General features: G+C 43.2%; 1 protein-coding gene across 3 annotated transcripts in view; it reads left to right on the top strand.

Moving 5' to 3' along the window:
- Nucleotides 1-22,252, top strand: part of LOC135901931 (neprilysin-1-like) — a 58,554-nt gene that overhangs the window by 26,513 nt on the left and 9,789 nt on the right. For all 3 annotated transcript variants that reach the window (XM_070525258.1, XM_065431772.2, XM_070525259.1), the window contains 6 exons: nt 1,487-1,564; nt 3,138-3,250; nt 9,095-9,153; nt 12,028-12,079; nt 19,522-19,589; nt 21,689-21,819. In XM_070525258.1, coding sequence (XP_070381359.1) covers nt 1,487-1,564; nt 3,138-3,250; nt 9,095-9,153; nt 12,028-12,079; nt 19,522-19,589; nt 21,689-21,819 — 501 coding nt within the window. The remainder of the gene's footprint in view (nt 1-1,486; nt 1,565-3,137; nt 3,251-9,094; nt 9,154-12,027; nt 12,080-19,521; nt 19,590-21,688; nt 21,820-22,252) is intronic.

The following is a 22,252-nucleotide window of genomic DNA, read 5'->3' on the forward strand; positions in this document are numbered from 1 at the left end:
TAGGCTACCCTGTACTGGGGAACGGGGAATGATGATTGTGAGGATTAATATAAATTTCCCCTTCATGCACTTCATTACGCACCCTTTTATTGCGATGAGAATTATACGGGCGCTCCCCGTATATGTGGGCAATGGGCACTAACCCCCCCCCCCCCCCCCTGTCGGCCGATGGTGGAGATGACGCAGGCGTTAAGTACTCCCCATACGTGGGCTGATACCGAAGATAGCGCAATGCCGAGTTGACCCGCGACGGAGGTAAGGCAGGCGTTAATCCCTCCCCATACGCGGGCCAATCCCAAAGATGTTGCACTGCTGAGCCAACCCGCAACGGAAGAGAAGCAGGCGGTAAGCCCGCCCGATACATGGGTCAATCCCGAAGATAGTGCAATGCCGGGCCGACCTGCGGTGGAGGCGAAGCAGGCGTTAATCACTCCCCATACGTGGGTCGATCCCGCAGATTGTGCAGTGCCAGGTCGACCTACAGCGGAGGTCCAGTTCACCATCAAGTGGTTCACATACACAGCTTCGCTGGTCATCCTTCTTACAGAGTGAAAGGGCACTAAGTTTTTTCTTTTTTTTTGAGACGCTGGGATCTCTTAATATGGCGGGTTATTCTGAGCACGTGTCGTCCGTTACCAAGGCTCGGTTATGGACGTCAAAAGATGTCGCCTCAACTAGTAGCGCCTTGCTAAAACCAAGAAACCTTTCAATAAAGACCCTTGCAATACCGCACCCACACGAAGTCTCGCGCTGCAGGCTCAAGGAAAAGCGGAATGTGACAGCCTACGTCACTCTTCCCGCAGCGGCTAAAACGCCTCGATTTGGAAGATCTTCGGAACAACGCCAACAGGGTATGTCAACAGGATACGTGGACAGGGTACATATTGTACAGGGAAGGATATAATAAAACTTACGAAAGCAATCAAAACAGGCTAAGAACCAACAGTCTTAGCACTTGACGCCAACAACCTGGCCATGGGTCTCGCAGCAGAGTGATGGCAGCGTCCACAGTCCTCCTTGCGTGTTTAGTGTGATGCAAGTTAGGTTTGCAAATTCGACAGAACACGTTGGCTATGCTATCCCCTGACGAACGGCGGAAGATATCTATAGACCAGATGAGGCTTCGAGAGACGAATTACACTGGCTATAGCACTGCGTCGTGTCACCTTAGCGCTCGTCTGCAGTCACAATGTTTGTTACTGTGAACTCATGGCCCGCGCGACACCGCCTAGCTCCTGATCCCCTTTCGTATTTCGTAGCTTTATGGAACCCACTTCCTTACTGAAATGCTTTACAGTAAGGCCACTGAGTGGTGCGTCATTGGATACCGCATAATACAACGCCGGTGCAGCCGTTGCTGGCACTGACGCGACAAGACCCTACGGCGTCTTCCCGGGATAACTAAATTTTTTTGAATAAGCCAATCTGTAAATTCAAGAGCGTTTTCATCAGATATAAGAAGTTGTTCGTCATCTCGCTTTTACAGTTGGCGAAAATGGGTTCGAAAATTGGATACCCCAACTGGCAACTCAACGTAACATATCTCGAGCAGCTTTACAAAGAGGTGAGTGCTCATTCGATTCTGCTGCGAATTAGTACATTCAGCCGGCATTTCATGCTAGTACGCTGGTAGTCGAGGAAAGGCAGAAATCGGTGGAGTTATTGAATGAAACAAGATTAAAATATTTTGATGGCAGAAACTCACTGCGCATACACTGATTGACTACAGGCAGTAATTTGGCACACTCATGTATATAGTACCATGTGCATATCACACACTGTGGGAATCGATGTAAGCGAAGCTTTATGTGCTGTTTGCTTTGATTGGCGATAATTAACGGTGATTTTGACGGCAACTGCTTAATTTCTGTAACATTTGGTCCAACACGAAAGTGTGTGAGCCGATATTAAACAATACTTTGCGTGCACCACTGCTCTTGGTCTGCGTCCAGGAGACGCAGAAGCACGATCATGTAGCGCCTCACTAAACAACCGTTTCCTTGTCCTCATGTGTTTGTTACGAATCACGCTTTTGTCATGTAAAGCTCGATTCTGACCAATCACGCGTGGGTAAGTGAAGAGTTTCCTTTCAGAACAGTTCTCTTTGAGAACAGTTGAAAGATCGCAAGGCATGACTTTTATCTTGACACAGTGCGCACTGAACGATATACGTATATTTTCGCAGTTTGTAAGCAAATCTTTGGAACCTCATTTGAAGCTTAATGTTATGTTCAATTCTTTCTTGATGTTACTCCTGATGTTGACTTGGAAAGCATCACGACTAATCAATTTGCGACGCTAATAGCATATTCCCTTGTTTATTTAGAAATCGTAGCCGCGCACATGCGTCAGCATTGTTTTTGGCGACGGTGACAGCAAACATCAAACCGATGCATGCAGTGGTTAGTAGCCAGACGTTATCATGCGACAAGCACGTATTATAAGTAGGCAAAGCAGACCACTTCGTATGTCTTCCAATCAATAGCAATTTAACAGTTCCCCTTGATATGCGTGCATAAAGTTACGGTGCTGCCATCTGCGAAGAAGACTATAAACTAGGGAAATCACAGTACCATAGAATCCCGCCATGTACAGCCAGTTCACTGATGTCAACGCGGTTCCTGCCCGCCAAAATCTGAAATTGCTTGATCATTAAATGATTGATACGGCAGCAAAAAGTCCTTAAGGGTTTATCGCTGCAATAATGAAACTGTGATAAAAGGTGGCGGAAATCTTTACATCATTAGGCAGTTCGCCACTACAAAAGGGGCGGTCATTTGTAGTGAATGAAAAACACAAAAAAGTAAGCCACTTACCACGTAGACTAACATACGGAAGCAAGCAGTCCTCCAACATGTACTCAGACTGTCATTTTCTAGTTCAAATAGTGACTTTCTTCTGCGCGATGAAACAAAAATTGTTTCAGAATAGTGGCAGTTGTTTGTTCGTCTTTTGGGTCTTTATTCGCAATTTGTGGGGTTCTGATAAAATCTTGGGCATCATTTCTATCAGCAACTATTTTAGAGCGCAGGAGGCCATCATGCAAGTAGTTTTGCTTGAAAATGCCGACTGTAACTGTACGATCACTCTCTAGTCACAATCGCCAGTCATCCAATCACTGTACTTTAATCTTGCAGGTACCAAACCTGAATCTGAGCAGTTCATTCTTGGACATGTCTTATTACATTGAGGAAAACAACTATATGCGAACACTGCTCAAGTTAGGACAGCCATATGACAAGGAAAATGTGTAAGACACCAAGTACCTTCTCATCATATAGACATCTTCGTTTGAGAAATAAGTCAGGTTCCCTGCAGCACACAAGCCTCACAGAAGATCGCAAATTACTGTTGTTCTAGTTTAAGCAAATCAACCGAAAATGCCTGTATTTGCTAATGATACACAGCGAAAATGACAAGAACTTTGAAACTGCCAAAAGATTTTACGAATAGAGCTTACTGTGTTTTTTGCAAGAACTTTATCACAGATGTAAAAACACGCGATGAATGTTCATTTTCTGAATTTAAAACTTTGATGTTCGTTTTTGCGTTATTGCAAATATCAAGCCTAATGCAAATCTATTTCATTCTACAATGTTTTACAGTGAAATTTCTGAAGATTCCTATGCTTCTTTTGTCTTCATAGTCTGTTCGCTTCATATGGTTGTTACTAAAAATTTCGAACACGCAACGTTCATTTTGGAACCTGTCTGAGACGAAGCGTTCGTGAGAAGGTTAACGAAATGCTATACTACTAATTACGACACGTACACTCATTTTTGTTGTCGTTCTATTCAGCGTGTGATCTCATGCAGTGTTTTTGTTTAGGCACTGCCAAAGTAGCTACATCATTGTCGTGCGATGTTCCTGTTTATTTACTGCGCCGTCCACAAGCTACGCGGAATTAGAGAGCAGTTCATGCGAAGGAGCACTGTGACACGTCGACGCAGCTATTCCACGCAGGCGATGGTGATGTTTGGTGTTTGTCGAAGGATTAATGTGGAATACGGGCGCGTGAACACAGCAGTAGAACACATATGGAGATACAGTTTAGGCTTCTGTACAGCCCTCTTGTGACAGTGGCACTAATCCAACGGGGAGAATTGACCAAGTATGGGCACATGCCGAGAGGCATATTACTGCGACCACCGATAAGTGCTCAAAATTGGCTTTTCTGTGTCCGTCTGTCAGTTGGGTTACGTTGAAGGCGAGCGTTGTGGTTATCGACGACACGCAACGACAACTTTGCAGAGGGCAGTGACGGCTTAGCATACATTTAAGAGGCCACAACAAGCAACTCTGCATTGGGCAGAAATTACGTTACTTGCAACGCATACAAATTCTTCTTGAGAAGATGGCGGTGTGTTTGCGCGCAATTCGTCAATGTCTTGTTCGTCAAAACTACATTGAAGGCACAATGACGACGTAAGTGACAATGATGGTAGCAAGCCTCAAACAGGGCACATACAGACGATAGAGAATGCGCCGAGAAGAAAGCGGTTGGTGGAAAACAACGTCGGAAGCATCGACAACGTCAATGCAAACAAAGACATCGCAGCAACAACGCCACGTCGTTTACAAAGCAGCTCAGATGATTGATAGATGCCAAGTGCCCTGTCAACAAAAACTTAAATTTTGGTGAGTTTGTACCAACTTACACTCGACTTAAAGCACAACAAATGAAGACACAAGAAGGAAAACCAGACTACACGAGCACTACATAGCAGTACTGCAGGAAAATAAAGCAGGGCTGCAAAGGAGCTTCGCGAATGTTGCGTGTATCTTAAGGGAAGAGGAGTTAGCCGAATTCATAAGGATGTGCAAAAGCTTCGAGAATTCTACGTGCTCACGGGCACTGAGAATAGTCTGGTTTAAAGCTGAATGCTTACAAGACGGAGAGACGTTCTTGTCGTACATACGGCAGATGAGCATTGCTCTTTTGCAGAATTATTTCTAGCTTCTCAGCATCTTATTTTTGTATTGATTCCTTACCACACAGGAACATCCAGAAGCTGTCAGATAACTAAGTTGAAAATTATTAATTTAGTATTTAACGTATCAGTGTGCAACGTGAGCCATAAAGAGCTGAGCTTTTTAAGAGTTTTGTGGCCGATACGTTTAGCATGACGAGACTACGGCATGCTGGTGGTTGAATAAAGGCCACGATATTTATATGCTTGGACACTTTTTCCACCGCAGAACATGTAAACGCTTCACGGAACATGGATCAAAACAGACGCCTCGAAAATGACATTATTTCGGCTTATCTGAAAGTTAGTTATTTGCCAGGTTTTTATAGTCATTTACCAGTCATATCCATTTGCCAGGTTTTACATCATTACCAAATTTATTTAAAAGAAGAATATTCTGGAGAATGTGATCGTTAGGCGAGCTTATAGTTAGGCAAAGTACGCATTCGTCGGCGTGGAAACCTACGTATATTGCATTCTACATTAGTCGCCAAAACATTAATATACAGTATAAGAAGAGTAACGACCTCAAGACGGAGCCCTGTGGTTCACCGGATGATACATCAACAGTATAAGAGACAGTATTTATTTTAAGAATTTACTTTGAATGGCCAATAAAAAAGACTAGAGATTATATTAACCAGAAAAGGACTTAGATATTGTAACGAGCTTGTCTAAAACCGTTGGATAAGCCTGTGAAGATAACGTCAATTTGATAAATGGTATAAATTCCAGACATTATGGCGGTAATAAATTCTGTACATTGAGCTGTAGTACTTAACCACGACGAACACTGTGTTGAAAACTGGAAAAAATATTGTTACCACCAAGGCGCAGTGTAATATACCCATGTTATGTGCATTCCAACAATTTGTACGATAAGATGTTAGAGAGTTTAGCCTATTATTTAGGAGCGATCCTGATCTATTCAAAGGATTTATTATTGTCGTTTTCTATAATGAAGGATGCATGCTGGCCGACAGTGATTCCTCAAATCTAAACGTTAAATAGGGACTGCACGACAGAAAGTAACAGTGCACAAAGTAATAACAATCACATCTGGCCCAAAACTCTTTTTCGCATCAAGGTTCAGGATCTTTTTAAGAACACCCTCCTCACAAATACTACATCTTAGATAAGACGACAAATAGACCGCCGATGTTAGGAGTAATTTCAAGGTTATCTATTGTGAACGTGGATTTAAACTGTTCATTAATTGTGACGATCAGCTGGATCACTACTGGGTATAGCGTTAACAATAAAGTTCCGACTAGAAATTACGTTAGGAAAAAGATTGTGGTCTAACATTTTCCAGAATTACATAATTTCTAGAATTAATGTAACGTAAAACTATAATACAAATGTCTGGCTTTATTAACTTGAACCAGTACTTCCTCTATGAAGATATAAAACTGCGCTCTAGCATGGAGGTCGCCAGCGCGCTTTTTGGCGTCAGAATATAAAACTGAGACGAGACAAGTGTATAAATTTCCTAGTCATCCAAGAAAGATTTGCAATTTGTCTCTAAGTTTTTAGAGGAACAAAATTGCGATTGCACCTATAAAATATGTTGAAAAAGAACCAAGTTGAGCTGTTAACGTCGCATACTCAACTCGCTCAAAATAAATACATAATATATGAGTAACTGAGTGGCTATCAAGTCGGTGGAAGTGATGAAAAGTAGATTAAGTGAATATTGAAGAAATAACGCCAAAGGAAATTGACACCAGTACAGCTTTCTGGTCCGGCAATTGGTCTACAACTGCCAATTTGTACTCGTCATCAAAAATATACTAACTGATGAGCGCAAGATCTTGCACTAGTGTTCCTCAAGCGTTGCACTGAACAATCTGCTTCATGCCAAGCGAAAGTGCCAGGTCGATGAACTCTTTGCATATTAGGGCATCGCAGCCAAAAATAGATCAACTTGGCCAATACTTGCACCTGTGTACTGCTGTTGTCGCTTAATATGTTAAAATTAGCGCAATAGTTATCATCACAATTCGTTGTCATGATAACTCAGACTGGTTGGCGATATTTCAGAGCTACTGAAGCCGTCATGGAACAACGCTTAGGTGACTCCAGTAATCTGAGGCCAGGAAGAAGTGGTTAGTGAATTGAATTCAGAAAATTTATCACTCTTCTAATATTAATATTCAAAAGCCGTGTGTTATCATCAGTGTCGCAACAGAGTCAACAGTAGCGAGCCCACCGAACACTTGAGCGACATTTACGTGTGATGTTTGAAGGCTCAATCAATGTTCTCGCACTACGATCGCAGGTGCACTTCACATATTCAATAAATGTGTGATCACCGCGCAAATGAACTGTGTCAACATTGTTCTCATAAATAGCGCTAGTACCCCACAAGGTTTTTTTTAATGAATCGCGCATGAACAATGAAAGTATCAGCAATACGAGCATCCGTACCTCTTAATTTAAAGGCATGAAATTAATTTGTCCTAATAGTTCAGAAGCTTTCAAGCTCTATGACGATGGGACGTAGTCGACTGCTTATCCTATGGCACCGTTTTATTTTGGGGCATTTAATAATTAGTTGATCGGTAAACAATTGCGAAACCTGCGTCCGCAAATTCAGCTTTATCGTTTCGTTCTCGAGGTTCAGAAATACCGTGCAAAATGACGTTATTCCTACACGAGTGGTTTCTCAGATCATCGTTAATAGACAAAAATTTCTTTAATGTGCCAGTACGACAGGAATCTTGCGTTTTAGAATGGGAAGGCAGTGACTAATGTACGGATACCCGTCTTTAAATCGCGTCACAACGAGGGTTAACGAACTAGGGAAACTACCCATTGTTGCTGACGTCTTCGCCAGTTCTTTTTTGACCTTCAAGCAACTGAGCGAACATGTTGGCTATATTGTAATTCGCGCTGAAATCACCACTTCATGGGAATTTTCAATCCGGAATTCCATGACATGCTAGGTAAGGGGCAGAATCAAGTGCAGAACTAAGGAAGCCGTTCAGAGATATCGTTACAGTATTTGGGCCCTAGATTCATGTCAACATCCTCACTCAAAAGTACCACACTGAAATAACATATGGCGTAAGAACGCAGGGAAACAAACAAGAAGGTGTGACGGTGCGGGTGAAGAATCATCTGAGCGAAAGTAGGCAACTCCCTCAAGAGAATATAACCGTCCAAAATTGAGCTTTGAGATCTATGTCTCATAGCCTTACATCCTTCTTGTGTATAATAGTGTGAGATTATAAACAGGTTTACACTCTTGATCTCTTGTAAGGGTGTAAATTAAATTGCGATCAGCGTGACGTCACCGACTGTGCAGGCACACGGATCGCTTGATGCGCAAATAGACAAGCCGTCCATTATTCACCGTCACCGCTACGTGACAATATACAGAGGAGATGGGGCTGTCCAAGCGTAGGCAGAAGGCGTCATGCACGTATAGAGCAGGTTTGCGTTAAGCACGTTGGGCTCGTCATAGGCCACAACGTGACGCAACCACGTCATCGAAGCCGATGACAGGATCGGCAAGCCAGACAGAACGACTGTGCAAAAAGCAAACCTGGGTTCAGCATTGTGCCATCGCTGTTCTTACTCGCCCATATCCAGTGGCCCACGAATGAGGAAGGCCAAACATGAGAAACATATGAAATTCAGAGAACGCGTTGCAAACCATGCGGTATTCCATTAGCCGTTTTGTGCGCTTTAGATATGACTGTGGTGGCTCGTTATTCTTTTAGGTTGTTTGTCAGTGTCACAACAGTCTTCTCCAGCTCTACAAGTGCTCATTATATTTTCTTTTAGATCTTCAAACATGTTCGCCGAGATAGCGACTGACCGACAGAACAATTAACATAACGACAGGCCTATAGACCTACAAGTGGATAGAACGACTACCTGATATATAACGGTGGTGGGCTACGCAAAGAAAGAGTCGTTTTCTTTGCCTTTATTCTTTGAGCTCTTGGTACCTCCTGGGTTTTCTCTCCAGGTGCAACAGTTCCGCTGATGTCTTAAAAAACGAATCTTCGAACTTTGACGGCACGTTGAAGTTCCTTTAGATCTGGTTGTTTGCCGCGTTCTGTACAATCGCGAATATTGACGTACGCTTAATTTGCTTTGCTCTTCCCTTACAGCTGGTTCACAGGAGCCGCAGTTGTGAACGCTTTCTACAGTCCAGATAACAACGAAATGGGTAAGTGCTCGCATGTGCTTAGTCTTTTCAAGATGCACGTAAATTTTTTCCGACAGAAGTTCTAAACCGTCAGAGCAACTCTTGCTACATATCTTCAACATATATATTTTTTCAAGTTATTATCAATCCGATGCGACGGCATTGAATGTATAGCCTGTTCATTATGAAAAATGGGTCAAATAATTTTCTCTTCGGCTCTTTGATTGCGTCAGAATAACATAAAAATAATTGATAATGCCAACAGGCAACTTGAATACCCATCTCCCCCCCCCAAGGAGGAGGAATAAACTTTTATTGTAGAACCAGCACTTTATGATGGCCGGGCCTACGCCTCCCACGAAGGGACGTCGAGGGCTTGCCTCGCCGCCAAAAAAAAATTAAACGACTATAAAGATTTTACCATTCCTAATCTCAAATTCCAGGCAATATCAGTCTGAATGAAAAAAATCTATAAATGTTTGTAACGAATCAATTCTGCGGTTTTACGTGCCAGAAGAACAATTTGATTATAAGGAACGCTGCAGTGGGAAATTGTGGAATAATTTTGACCACCTGGGGTTCCTTAACGCGCACCTAAATTTTAGCGCGCAAGCGTGTATGCCTCCGCCCCATCAAAAAGCGTTTGCTGTGGCCGCGGTTGAACGTGCGATGTCGAGCTCGGCAGTGTAACGTCATAACCATGGGACTACCACCGCAGGTGAAATGTTAAGGAGACATCAAAATGCTAAATGCATGACGAAGCATTTTCCTCCCATTTCACACACCGGACGCGCTCGAAAACATCATATGCTAGTTTTTTTTACGGTGTCCCGAAAGAACTAGATGACGTTGCGACTTCTTACACAGAAGGTGTTTGCGCGACTAGAGTGTTAGAAACGGTATAGGCCGATTTCACTGTTTTCTGAAGAAAACATATAACTAGATTTGAAATTATACGTTGTGAGATATCACGTTGCAAAATTTGCGATCTGATTATGAGGCTCATCGTATTAATTGTGATCCCCTGGGGCTCTTTAACGTGCACCCTATGCAAAGCACTGGGACGTTCTTCAGATTTCGCCGACATTGAAATGCAGTCGCTATGACCGGCATTTCATCCCACGACATCGCGCTTACCAGCACAACACCAAAGCCCCTACACACCCCGGCGGGTAGGACTAGATCACTCCCAAAGTTTATATTTTGACTAAATGTGGGATGTATAGAGGGTAATAAGCGAGTGAATCTTCGCGTCCGTGGATTAGTTAGGGGCTCAATTAAAATTGCTATAACCTCGTTCTCAGTCTGTCTAGAGGCGTTATATAATACGCTTGCAAAGTTTCCCCGCTGTGATCGGCGTGCCAAAAACAGCAGCGATTTCATACTTAAAGACGGTGGGCTCTTGCTATGGGCGAGGTCCGCCGAAACTTTGAAGTGTGTTGGTTATTTACGTGTTTTGGAAAAATAATCACTTAATACCTTTTTTGCCAATGTTCATGCGTTATATGAAGCGTGTGTTTTATGCGGCCTCCTCGGTGATCTATGCGAGGCACGTTGCTTATATGTCGTTGAAGCAAGATTAAAAGCAAGCTTGTGGGTGACGTACGACAATTATTCATTTTCTTTAGTAAAAGTGAAGTTCTAGAAAATCACTCATTAACGCTTTCCAGAGAGCTATGCTGCACTTAATCGGTATAGCCGGTACATTTCCCAGAGTACTAAATGAATTGTACATGACACCAAATTTAAACCCGCCATGGTTGCTCAGTGGCTAATAGTGTTTGGGTGCTGAGCACAAGGTCGCGGGATCGAATCGCGGCCACCGCGGCCGCATTTCGGTGGAGGCGAGAACACTCGTGTTCATAGATTTAGGTGCACGTTAAAAAACTCCAAGTGGTCGTCATTTCCGGAGTCCTCTACTACGGCGTGTCTCATAATCAAAAAGTGGTTTTGGCACGTAAAACCCCATAATTTATTAACCAAATTCAATTGCAGTGAAAATTGGGGGTTGGCTAAGCGCGGTGGACTTTTGAAAAAAAAATTGTTGCGTTAGAAAAAGGTTAAGATAAATGTGCCGCAGGAGTCCGTATTTCGAGGGCTTTCTTTCAGGCTTGGAAAAAAGCTTTTCATTTAGCCTGGCTAGAGCAACACCAAGGTAGACGGGGGTATTTCTTTTCTGTATTGCCCACCATTATCTCACTGACACTTGTTCTCTATATAATAGCTGAGAACTCGATTAGTTAATAATACTAAGTATGTAATCAGGCGAAACACAAAAAGCTACTATTGAACCCCGTTTCAGAAATTGGTAGAGCACGAAATTGAAACATGTCTTCGCAGAAGCTGTTCATTGCACGCGTCATAGCAGTGCGCCAATCCGCCATAAGCCAGAGTCGTTCGCAAACTGTACGAGCGAAACCGAAACGGGTTGTTAGTCAATCGCTTCGTGGACCCACGGTCCGTTGCCGAGAAGGGCGCATGGTTTGCTCGGGTTGGCGACCTTGTTGCAGCTTTGCTTGGCGCTCGGCGTCGTCCTGGTGAGCGGCTTTTTGCTGCCAAGTTGCTTCAGCGCAGGTATGGCAGCTTGATACGGCTCCGTCGTAGAGACTTTTAGCCTTTCCGCTATTCCGGCATATGTTGGCGGCCATATGCCGCGAACGTTGTTGCTTATGTTGCTATGTTGTTGCTATGTTGCTTTAAATAAAGGCAACATAATGTTTTAATGGCATGGGTCGAAAATACCAGGTTCGCTGGAAAGTGGGGTGCGATTCCGCAAGGTCGCCCAGGAATTCTGCGTTTTCAGACAATCTGTTCTTAGGTGCTTTTACAAAGCAGTTACCTGATTTTCTTTTCTTGAATTTATAACTTAGATACTCTTTATCATTTCTTTTGTAGTGTATCCTTCCGGCATACTTCAAGGTGTGTTCTATCAATTTGGTCTTCCACGGTAAGTTATATAACGCGGTGGAACGTTTGCCAAAATAGCTCCTAAATGCGCCGATGCAAATACATTTCAAAACGTATTGCTCTAAATGTGATTCGGCGTTGTCCGTTAAGTGTAACCGATGAAGTCGCATACTTCGGCAACTTGATTGTACATGTCCGGAAGCGGTGCAGCCCCCAAAAATGAAAAAAAAATACACGGCTGAGGAAGAGGGACAGCACAGAGTTGATCACTTTTTTTTTACTGCCAAGATTCGTTCTTTTATATGCGTGACTAAAAACACGCAAGTTTATGTCAGTTGAGCGCGTTGGAAAGCGTTTATGATGGAAAAAGCGCTACTCAAAACGGAAACTTAGTAAGAACACAGCACAAAGCGCTAAAACAAAAGAGTGCTACTAAAACCGGAGATTTAGCAATAATACGCACTTTGTCCTTAGTTCTGGCTAAGTGTCCATTTTTTTTAGTAGCGAAAGAGAAGAAAGGGGGTGAACCGAGGGGACCGATTTTTATTAATCATGTCATATCTTATGACATCAATTTCAGTAGCATTTTTTCCGTCATTAACCCACAAATATTGCGGATTCACCAGTCGCATTAATACTGTGTGCCACATTACCGCAGTGACAGACCCTTTTCGACCAAGGAAGCATACGGAAAGCTTGCATTCTTTTAAAACAATGATTCCGTATACTTCGATCGATGCACTGCGCGTTGCTCTTCAAACCTCATTGCGGCAATGTTAGCAACGACTTTTTTCAAAAATGAGGTGCCCGGAAACAGCCGAGACACCGCGATGAAAATGAGGGAATACGTTTATTTTTCTTCTCTACAATGTGCATATTATAAACGGATTGCACCCATACGAGGAAGTTTTCGTATACAAATCAAAGACAGTTCTTTATAAGGAATCCCTGCGTATGGCACGCGGTCTGCTTAGCTCGTACGCCTTGAAAGCGGAATAGTCAGTTTAAAAAGGTATTTTCTCAATTTAATTATTTTTCTTTAGGTAATGACCATTGGAATCATGGTAAATGGACTGTGGTATATGACATGAGGTGTGTGAGACAGAGGAGATTCACGATAGACTATATGAGTAACGCCTCAAAACTTATAGTCCTCATCAATAAAAATAAATTGCCAATTTACAGTTGGCCTTGTTTTCTGCTGCTTGAAAAATAATGTGGCGTGACGATTTTGATGCCCTGAACGATGAACAAATACAGTTTGTGCAAAACACTGCGACGACTGTTCTTAATTTTTAGCACGTGACACGGAATTTCGCGCTAAGCGGGTACAAAAATTCAAAGCGTGAACATAGTGCCCTGGTGATGGGTTGTAGAAATCGAAGAGCGTTGTACTCCGCTTGGACAGGCCAAAGGTACGTCGAACCATAGCTAGCAACAAACGGAGATGAAGGGTGGGCACCCAAAATGAAGCTTGGACCACCCCAAGTGTAGGTTGGACAACCCAAAATATAGGTTTCGCCGCCCGCAAATCTAAGTTCAGCCTCCACGAAAGCTCAAGTTGGCCGAGCCCTTAATCTCACGTTGGCCCACCCAAAACTTTCAGCTCTTCCACGCCTACTATAGGCTTTCCCATGGAGCCCTATGTATCCTTATGGGAATTCTCTGTGATCAATTATATCTTTTTATTTAGTTTCCACTGTTCTGTATCGCCTATAAGGCTTCCAGTCAACTACGTTTACGCTATTACAACGATTAAATCTCCGAACTTCGCAAATTAGGCATTTTTGTGCAGATAAAATTCATTACACTTTTGGCGTGACAGGCTGGATTGCTCTCCAAAGAACGCTTAAGCATTAATGAATACAATAGACATGGACTTGTGGCTCAAATAAGCACTCTCCTTACATAGTGTGGCTCTACTACACTACTGCCTAGAACATCTTGAAGGGGCAGTGCAATATGCCAAAGACAGAAGGCAGGAACGCACAGGACAGCACTGAACCCACAACTAACTTTATTCGAAGGCATACACAAACTTACGTGCACAACCCATAGCCACGTGCTCTCCCATCGATGGCGTCATTATCAGTGAGCAGGCAAAAAAAACACAGAACCCTGGCATCTAATGCTACACTGTGAGGCGGCTTACAAATTGAAATTCACTGTCGTACAAATTTAACGATGGTATGCTTACACAACACGACCCTTTTTTCCTGGTATTGTAGGCCTCAATAATCTCCCTCGTGGTCTGATTTCTATGCGCGGGAAGTATTGTGGGTGTTTTTATAGATTGGGGGGGAGTGCACCCATGATCAAAGCAATGCCGCGCGATATGTGAATCGGCATTACCCGTTAGCGAGCGCCTATGCTGAGACAATCTAATGTTCTGGCAACGACCTGTTAGGCCGATATAGACGTGACCGCAGGAAAATGAAAGCTCGTAAACAACTGCCATTCTACAGTGCACAAACGGGGATGTATGCTTAACAGTACAGCCTTTTCCAGGATGCGTGGAGGCCGCCTGGGCCAACTTACTATCAATCTTGCCGAAAATTTTGATCATCTTGTTAGGGGCAGAAAAAACAACCTTGACATCAAACCTGCCTGCTGCATTCCTGAGGTTGTGTGATAGCTTATTGTACATGAGCTATCAGACAGCCTCACACACTACATATGGAATTATAACCAGCTTTTCTTCTTGTTTGCAGGCTCTGGATTGTTCTTTCTTGTGGGTGCTCCTAATTTTACACGCTTAGCAAGCTTCTGTATGGTCATGCGGATAGCATCCTCTCAAAAACCTGCAGCTCTCAAAAGCTCCAGTAGCTTTAAGAAACTCTAAGAAGTCTCGTGAAAACACGATTTCGAAAGTGCGGAAAATATAAACGAAAAAGCAATTTCATTTTCTACTACCTTGGTATGCACGGAGTGAAAATTTAAAATTCTTTTTTCTGACCTTGGGCAATACATCCAGCACATTTGCGTATCAGTTAGCTTAAGCCTCGCACCTAACAATTGCAGTTCGTTCTTATCTGGTACTTCATGTGTAAAATCTGACCCTGAGCCACATTTGTGGAATACTTGAAGCACATTGTGAACCATTTGTTGGAAATTAGTACTCTTCACAAAGATAAGAAAATCATCAACGTATCTTAGCACTTTGATTGTTCGGTCATCTAGGTTACTTCTTATATTTCTATCAGCCGTTCCTAGGAAAATGTTATTACCGGAGCAACGTTGGAGCCAATGCGAAGGCCAGATTTCTGTCTGTATAAATTTCCTTTCCATTTAACAGCATTTCAAGCTAAGTAAAAATAGAGAATCTCGAGAAAACTGCTGACAGATACATTACAGCTGCTCGAAAATTTGAGCTCATCATTGTCCTCGGTGATACAGAGTTTAACGCTTATCATTAGAAACTCACGTCGAATGTTATAGTACAGGTCTTTAACATCGATGCTAAATATATTACAATCACTAGTATTAGATTGAATCAGGAAGCTGAGGAGATCATCCGATATTTTTACCACGAAAGGATCATAGATCACCAATTTTTGCAAATGCCTTTGTAAGTAACCCGGGAATACCCGCTGCCATGTATCCTTTTTTATGACTATTGCTCGAAATGGAATGTGAGGTTTGTGGGTCTTTACTGTGAAGAAGATATCCAAATTAGGAATTTTTGCCTTTTTTACTGATGAAGCTAGCTGCTCAAGGTTGTGGCTGTAGAGCAGCGACAATGCGCGCTCCTTAACTTTTGCGGGCTTCAGATCTACTGCCCTGAAAATCGTTATTATTGCATCTAGCGCTTTTTGCAGAAGATACTCTCTGGCGCTACAACAAAGAAACCTTCCTTATCAGAGGTCAAAATGTGAAGTTTTCTACTCACAGCATATTCTACCCAATTGTTTCAATCTTATTCTTCGAGTGCCTCTCTCCTGATCTTCCCAGGCCATCCACACACTCGGCTATGAAGTGTGGTCATTCTTCTTCGGTCCTCCAGTGGGTGACTGTACTAGCCATAGTCACCTTCTCAGGTGTGGTGAGGCTTGGCTCGTGGGCGAATTTCGGACCAAGACCAAGGGTCAAGAACCAACACTTTTGCTTCGGGCATCTTCTTCTGTGGTTTTGGAAGGGTAGGCCAAGTGGTGTTCCACATCCATTCGACTGTATGATAGGATGTATTACGCCACTCCAAGGAATCCCTTGTGCTCTTGTCTTTGTCTTTCTTCCTGCAAGCAGGCTGTATGGAGACAATCTTGGAGGTATCGGGATTGATTCATCCATTCTGCGCGCAGAAGTCTGCAAATCCTTTTGGTATGACCAGTCGTTGGCTGTAGGTCACCGCTCAACGACTGCACGTCTCGGGGGCACAGAGTGTGTCGAGCGTGCCATAAGAGGATCCTGCTTTTGTATACGCATACTGCCGTCATAGACGCTAGCTTAAATGGGTTATGTAGGTCGCAGTTGTTAGGACGAGTAAAAGAGCCCGATGTAATAGAAATATACTGCAGAAGGATCGACATTTGGGCGAGTTGATACTGGTTGTACATCTTGAAGTGGCAGCGCAATAGTCTCGGGTTGCTTACAAAGGCATTTGCAATCATTGGTGAAAAGAGATCCTTTGGTGGTAAAAATCTCGGATGATCTCATCAACTTCCTCATTAAATGCAATCCCCGTGAATGTAGTATTTTTAGCATCCATGCTCAGGACCTGTACAATAACATTCCACATGACGATCTAATGATAAGTGTTAAACAGTGTATCAATGAGGACAATGATGAGCTCAAATTTTCTAGCGGCTGTTGTGTATCTGTCAGCAGTTCTCTCGAGATTTTCGCTTTTTACTTACTTTTAACTGTTATTGCATGGAAAGGAAATTTATACTGACAAAAATCTGGCATTGCATTGGCTCCAAGGTTGCTCCTGCACTAACTAACATTTTCCTAGGTAAGGTTGTTAGAAATATAGAAAGTAACCTAGATGACCGAACAATCAAATGGCTAAGATATGTTGATGATTTTCTGATCTTTGTGAAGAGTACTAATTTCCAACAAATGGTTCATAATGTACATCAAGTATTCCACAAATCTGGCTCAGGGTTAGATTCTACACATGAACTGCCAGATAAGAACGAACTACAATTTTTAGATACGAGGCTTAAGCTTACTGATAAGCATGTGTGCTGGATGTATTGCCCCAGGTCAGAAAAACCACTTTTAAATTTTCACTCCGCACATTTCAAGGTAGTAAAAGATGGCATTGCTTTTTCGGTTCTATTTCACGCACTTTCGAAATCATGTTTTCACCAGATTTCTTAGAGTTTCTTAAATCTACTGGAGCTTTTCAGAGCAGCAGGTTTTCGAGAGGATGCTATCCGCATCACCGCACAGAAGCTTGCTAAGCGTGTAAAATTAGGAGCACCCACAAGAAAGAGCAATCGAGAGCCTGCAGACAAGAAGAAAAGTTGGATGTAATTTCATATGTACATAAGCTATCACACAGCCTCAGGAATGTAGCAGGCAGGTTTGACGTAAAGGTTGTTTTTCTGTCCCTAACACGATGATCAAAATTTGCGGTAAGATTGATAGGAAGTTCGCCCAGGCAGCCTCTACTCATGCTGGTAAAAGCTGTACTGTTAAGCATACATCCCCGTTTCTGCACTGTAGAATGGGGGTTGTTTACGAGCTTCCCTTTTCCTGCGGTCACGTCTATATCGGCCAAACCGGTTGTTGCCAGAGCATTAGATTGTCTGAGCATAGGCGTTCGCTAACGGGTAATGCCTGCATGTCGCGCAGCATTGCTATGAGCATGGGTGCACTCCCAATCTATAAAAAAACACAATACTTTCCGCGCATAGAAATCAGACCACGAGGGAGATTATTGAGGCCAATTATATCAGGAAAAAAATGGTCGTGTTGTGTAAGCATGCCATCGTTAAATATGTATCACAGTGAACTTGAATTTTTAAGCCGCCTCATAGTGTAGCATTAGATTACAGGGTTCTGCGTATTTTTTTTTTGCCTGCGCACTGATAATGACGCCATCGATGGGAGAGCACGTGGCTATGGGTTGTGTACATAAGTTTGTGTATGCCTTCGAATAAAGTTAGTTGTGAGTTCAGCGCTGCCCTGCGTGTTCCTGCCTTCCGTGTTTCCTGCTCCTCGCTTTCTGTTTCCTGTTAACTGTGTATATATGTATATGTGTTCAAAACAAATAATAATAATATTGCGCTGCCCCTTCAAGATGTTCAACCAGTACCAACTCGCTCAAAAGTCGGTCCTACTACTGCCTAGCACTGCTGCACACTAATGTTTTGCTATAGGTACCACCAGTATGTTCGACACGCCATGCTCCATCAGCAATTATGAAAAAAAGCTTGTTCGTCCCTCAAAATGCCTACAACCAATAATTAACTTGCGCGTGTGCTTTAAAACAGTCATCTAAAATTATTTTATAAAAAAATACATCACTGACTGTTCACGTCATCGAAATTGAGGTACTCTAATTATGAGGGCTCATTCGAAAGTGCACAAAGGACCATCATATCATCTCGGCTATTCCAATGGAGTTTGTATTCCCTTGGAATATTGTTACGGTGGAAAAGAGGACAAGGTCGTCGATGGTAAAGACGATGAAGTGGCAACAGCCTCTCCGGAATCTCGGCTGCTGTTTATATATGCCTCGTAAATAAATCTTGTAAATAGTTTTATACCCGTGACAATATAATTATGTAACTTTGAAATATTTCCAGACATAAGATCATCATAATTCGTGTCTGAAAGGGATTTGAGGAAAAATGATGTTACGACATGCTTTCGTACGTACTACAGCATTCTCAAACGGGTTATTGATGTGATTGGCCCCGACGCCCCGCGTGAGTCAGACAGCCATGTCTGAACTGTCGATGTGTAGATATCTTTCTAGTCTTCCTTTCTTTCTATTTTCTTCCTTTCTTCCTTTCTTCTTTCTTTCTTTCTTTGGTTTTGTCGAAGGCAAACTAGTTACAAGATTGCCTCGAAAGACGCAGCTAAAGAGTTGTTTTCCACAAATATTAAGAAATCCGCCAGGACCCTCAACAACAAACGATGAGACCATGCTTAATGTTCGTAGAGACATGCATGTCTGGTTTCACGACCGACATATGGCGTTCGTTCTTTGGAAACAAGGCTGCAAGTGCTGCAATTGTAAACGCAGTGTTTCCGTGGGGAGTCGTGAACGATATCGCTAAGCTGCTTGCTTCATTTGTCATCAGCGATGTCATTTCTCGTATACACGCTGCGGCGCGACTGTACCTGATCTTTTTTTATGTCAGCATGGCTTGAAACTTGTGTCTGTATTTGTTTTTTTAATAAGATACAAGTACACCTCGCCCTGCCAACCTTCAGAAAATGGCTTTTCAGCAACCGGAAATGTGACCACGATTCAATTCTTGTCCTGTTTGCAAAAACTAAACCTGAATTATTTCCACCCACCCACAGTTCTCTCAACTTTGGAGCTATCGGAGCGGTAGTCGGACACGAAATGACACACGGCTTCGACGACACAGGTAAATATACCAAATTTAAAAAAAATACTCTCGCCTAGAAGACTCTTCAAAGCGAATATTTATTTACAAAAGACATTTCCTGTGAGAAATGTCAAGAAACATTTGTGTCTCCTGCAGTGAAACGCTGGAAACTTGCTTCCGGAGTATACGTGCAACGTTCATTCTTTGCCACTTCCTTGAACTTTCCCACTGCTGCTGCTGCGGCTTTGCTTCTGTCTTTCCAAGTGGCTTTTGCCAAGTACGAGTGTCTTACTGAATGGCATTTTGTTGCGCTATTGCTATCCTTGCTGGCTGCTGGCGACAGTCTTGGACAATGGGCCAGTACAGTACATAGAGAAGACAAACACTAGGTATAGTGCGGATCGAGGGGGCCCGCGGCTGATGCTAGTAAGTGCACAAGTGAGCTCGAACAACAGGCCTTCCTTGTCATGCCCTCGTCCTCCTCGTAAAAACAAAGCTTTCTTCGTCTTCTACTTCAGCTTTTGCGCTGCTGCTGCTGCTGCTGCTGCTGCCACCGCCGCCGGATAGCTCTTGCCGAGTGTCATACTGAAAATAATATCGTCATCACGCCGTCGTCCTACCATTGTCATCCCTCCTTCCTCCTGGCGACAGTAGTAGTCGATTGGCTCGTACTGGAAACAAACGCACCAAGTGGCCCGATTCATTTATTCGAGCACATACGCAATAGCCCATGCCCAGTAGCACAAGCCCAGTTGCAAATACCCAGTTGCACATACCCAGATGCCCAAGTTGCCTATTCGAGCACATGTACCTAGTGGCACATGCGCAGCTGCACACATTCAGTGGCTCATGTTCTCTGCTCGGACACCTACCCATTTGAATAAACCCAGTGATCCCGCAAAAATTGACTGGGTATACCCGGTTAGTTCATTATCACAGATAGAAACAGCGCTTCAAGACGGAACAAAAAGGAGGAACCGAGTGATCCAAGTGGCCTATTCGAACACATATTCAGCTACACATACCCAGTGACCCAGGTTTTATTATCAGCAATACAGAAGCGGCAGCCAACAGCAGCAGCAGCAGCAGCCAGCAGCAGCGGCAAGTCGAAGGAGGAGGCAAAGCATGCTTCGCCTTTAAAAAGTTTCTACACTCATAGTTCATGTGTATATATGGTGTCCCAGTTAATGTTAGCCAAGCTGTTTAAGAAAGAAATGATTACAAAAATACAGCGCAAAGATACGAATTTAAAAGCAATGAAGGGGACTAGTTGGTGAACGTTCGTGGTTATATTGCGCTTAGTTTTACAGTGACGATATGAACTGAAGGACAGGACGTGGACATACGTAGAGCTTATACGAATTTAAGACCTAAGGTGTTCCACCATCAGAGGCCTGTCAACCGAAGACAGTAGGTGTTAACACTGTGTTTATTTAATTTTTTTTTCTTTGAACCGCTTGCTTAGAACGTTAGCTGGGACACGGCATGTTAAATATGACCAAGTACGTAAGGAAAAATATACGCAATCTGCCTAGAGTTTTTTCAACTAAGCCAGCTGTAAAAATTAACAAAATCGAAACGCTGAAGATGACTGCTGCACCAATCGTTCGTTCATTCGCGCATAAGTCGATATTTTTATCGATGCACCCACTGCTGCGACGTTACAGCGGCTAAGGTGTCCTCAACTTATGCCCGGAATCATTCGATTTCCGGTCGCAGAGGGCCGCATTCTGATGCGGATGGAATGAAAGAACGCTGATATGCCATGTTTTCGGTGTACGCTAAGAATCCCCAGGTTTTGAACATTAATATGAAACTATATGTTACGGCATCTTCATAGCCCCTGTCTCGCTTTACGAATTGAAACTCTCATGATTCCCTTTCTTAGTGATGCACATATTTAGACACCAATTGGTCCTTACCTGACCACTATGTCCGTGTCTTTTTTACTCTGATATATTCATTTAGGTTTGCTTCTCTTTGCTCTAGTGTGCATTAGGTGTGCGTAAGCCATAATCACGCCGTATAGAAGCTAAACCTCACACCTACATGTGCTTTTTCTTTTGTCCCAATAAAAGCCTTTATATTGCTTGGCCTAATATGCCTTCTGGCTCGTGTACCTTTTATCCCCTGCGAAGGAAGCCAGTTTGATGCAGAAGGCAGGCTGCAGCAATGGTGGACCAACGAAACACGCACGAAATTTAATGCAAAGGCTAAGTGCTTCATTGATCAGTACGGGAACATCACCGACGAAGAGGCCAACATGACGGTGAGGTTTCGGTCGGCTTTGAGTTGAGTTGAGTTGTTGTAGGCTACTGGTGGGATTAGCCTTGCAGTTGCTGCCGGCAATTGCTCCACCGTAGCGACAATTAAAATAATTAAATCACGTAATCCGACACAGACCTCCCAATTACAAATGTTCACTCCTCAGTTCACCATGTGGAAGCCAAATCCGTGTCCTATAGGTAATTTAACAGAAGGCGAGAGACCTCCTTCCTACACAACTGGTTCCCGCGCGGGAAAACTATGTCCTGAAGCGAACTGTGAGGAACCCCTGTGTTCTTGAGGGACCCGAATAACACCCTCCTTTCCGCGTTATACACAGTACAACACATTAGGTAATGTTCTATGTCACCGCACACACCACACGTTGAACATAATGGTGATAACGCCAGGCCAGTCTTAAACATCCACGCAGGAGT

This window comes from Dermacentor albipictus, chromosome 9 (genome assembly GCF_038994185.2).
Source record: "Dermacentor albipictus isolate Rhodes 1998 colony chromosome 9, USDA_Dalb.pri_finalv2, whole genome shotgun sequence".
Classification (NCBI taxonomy): Eukaryota; Metazoa; Arthropoda; class Arachnida; order Ixodida; family Ixodidae; genus Dermacentor; species Dermacentor albipictus.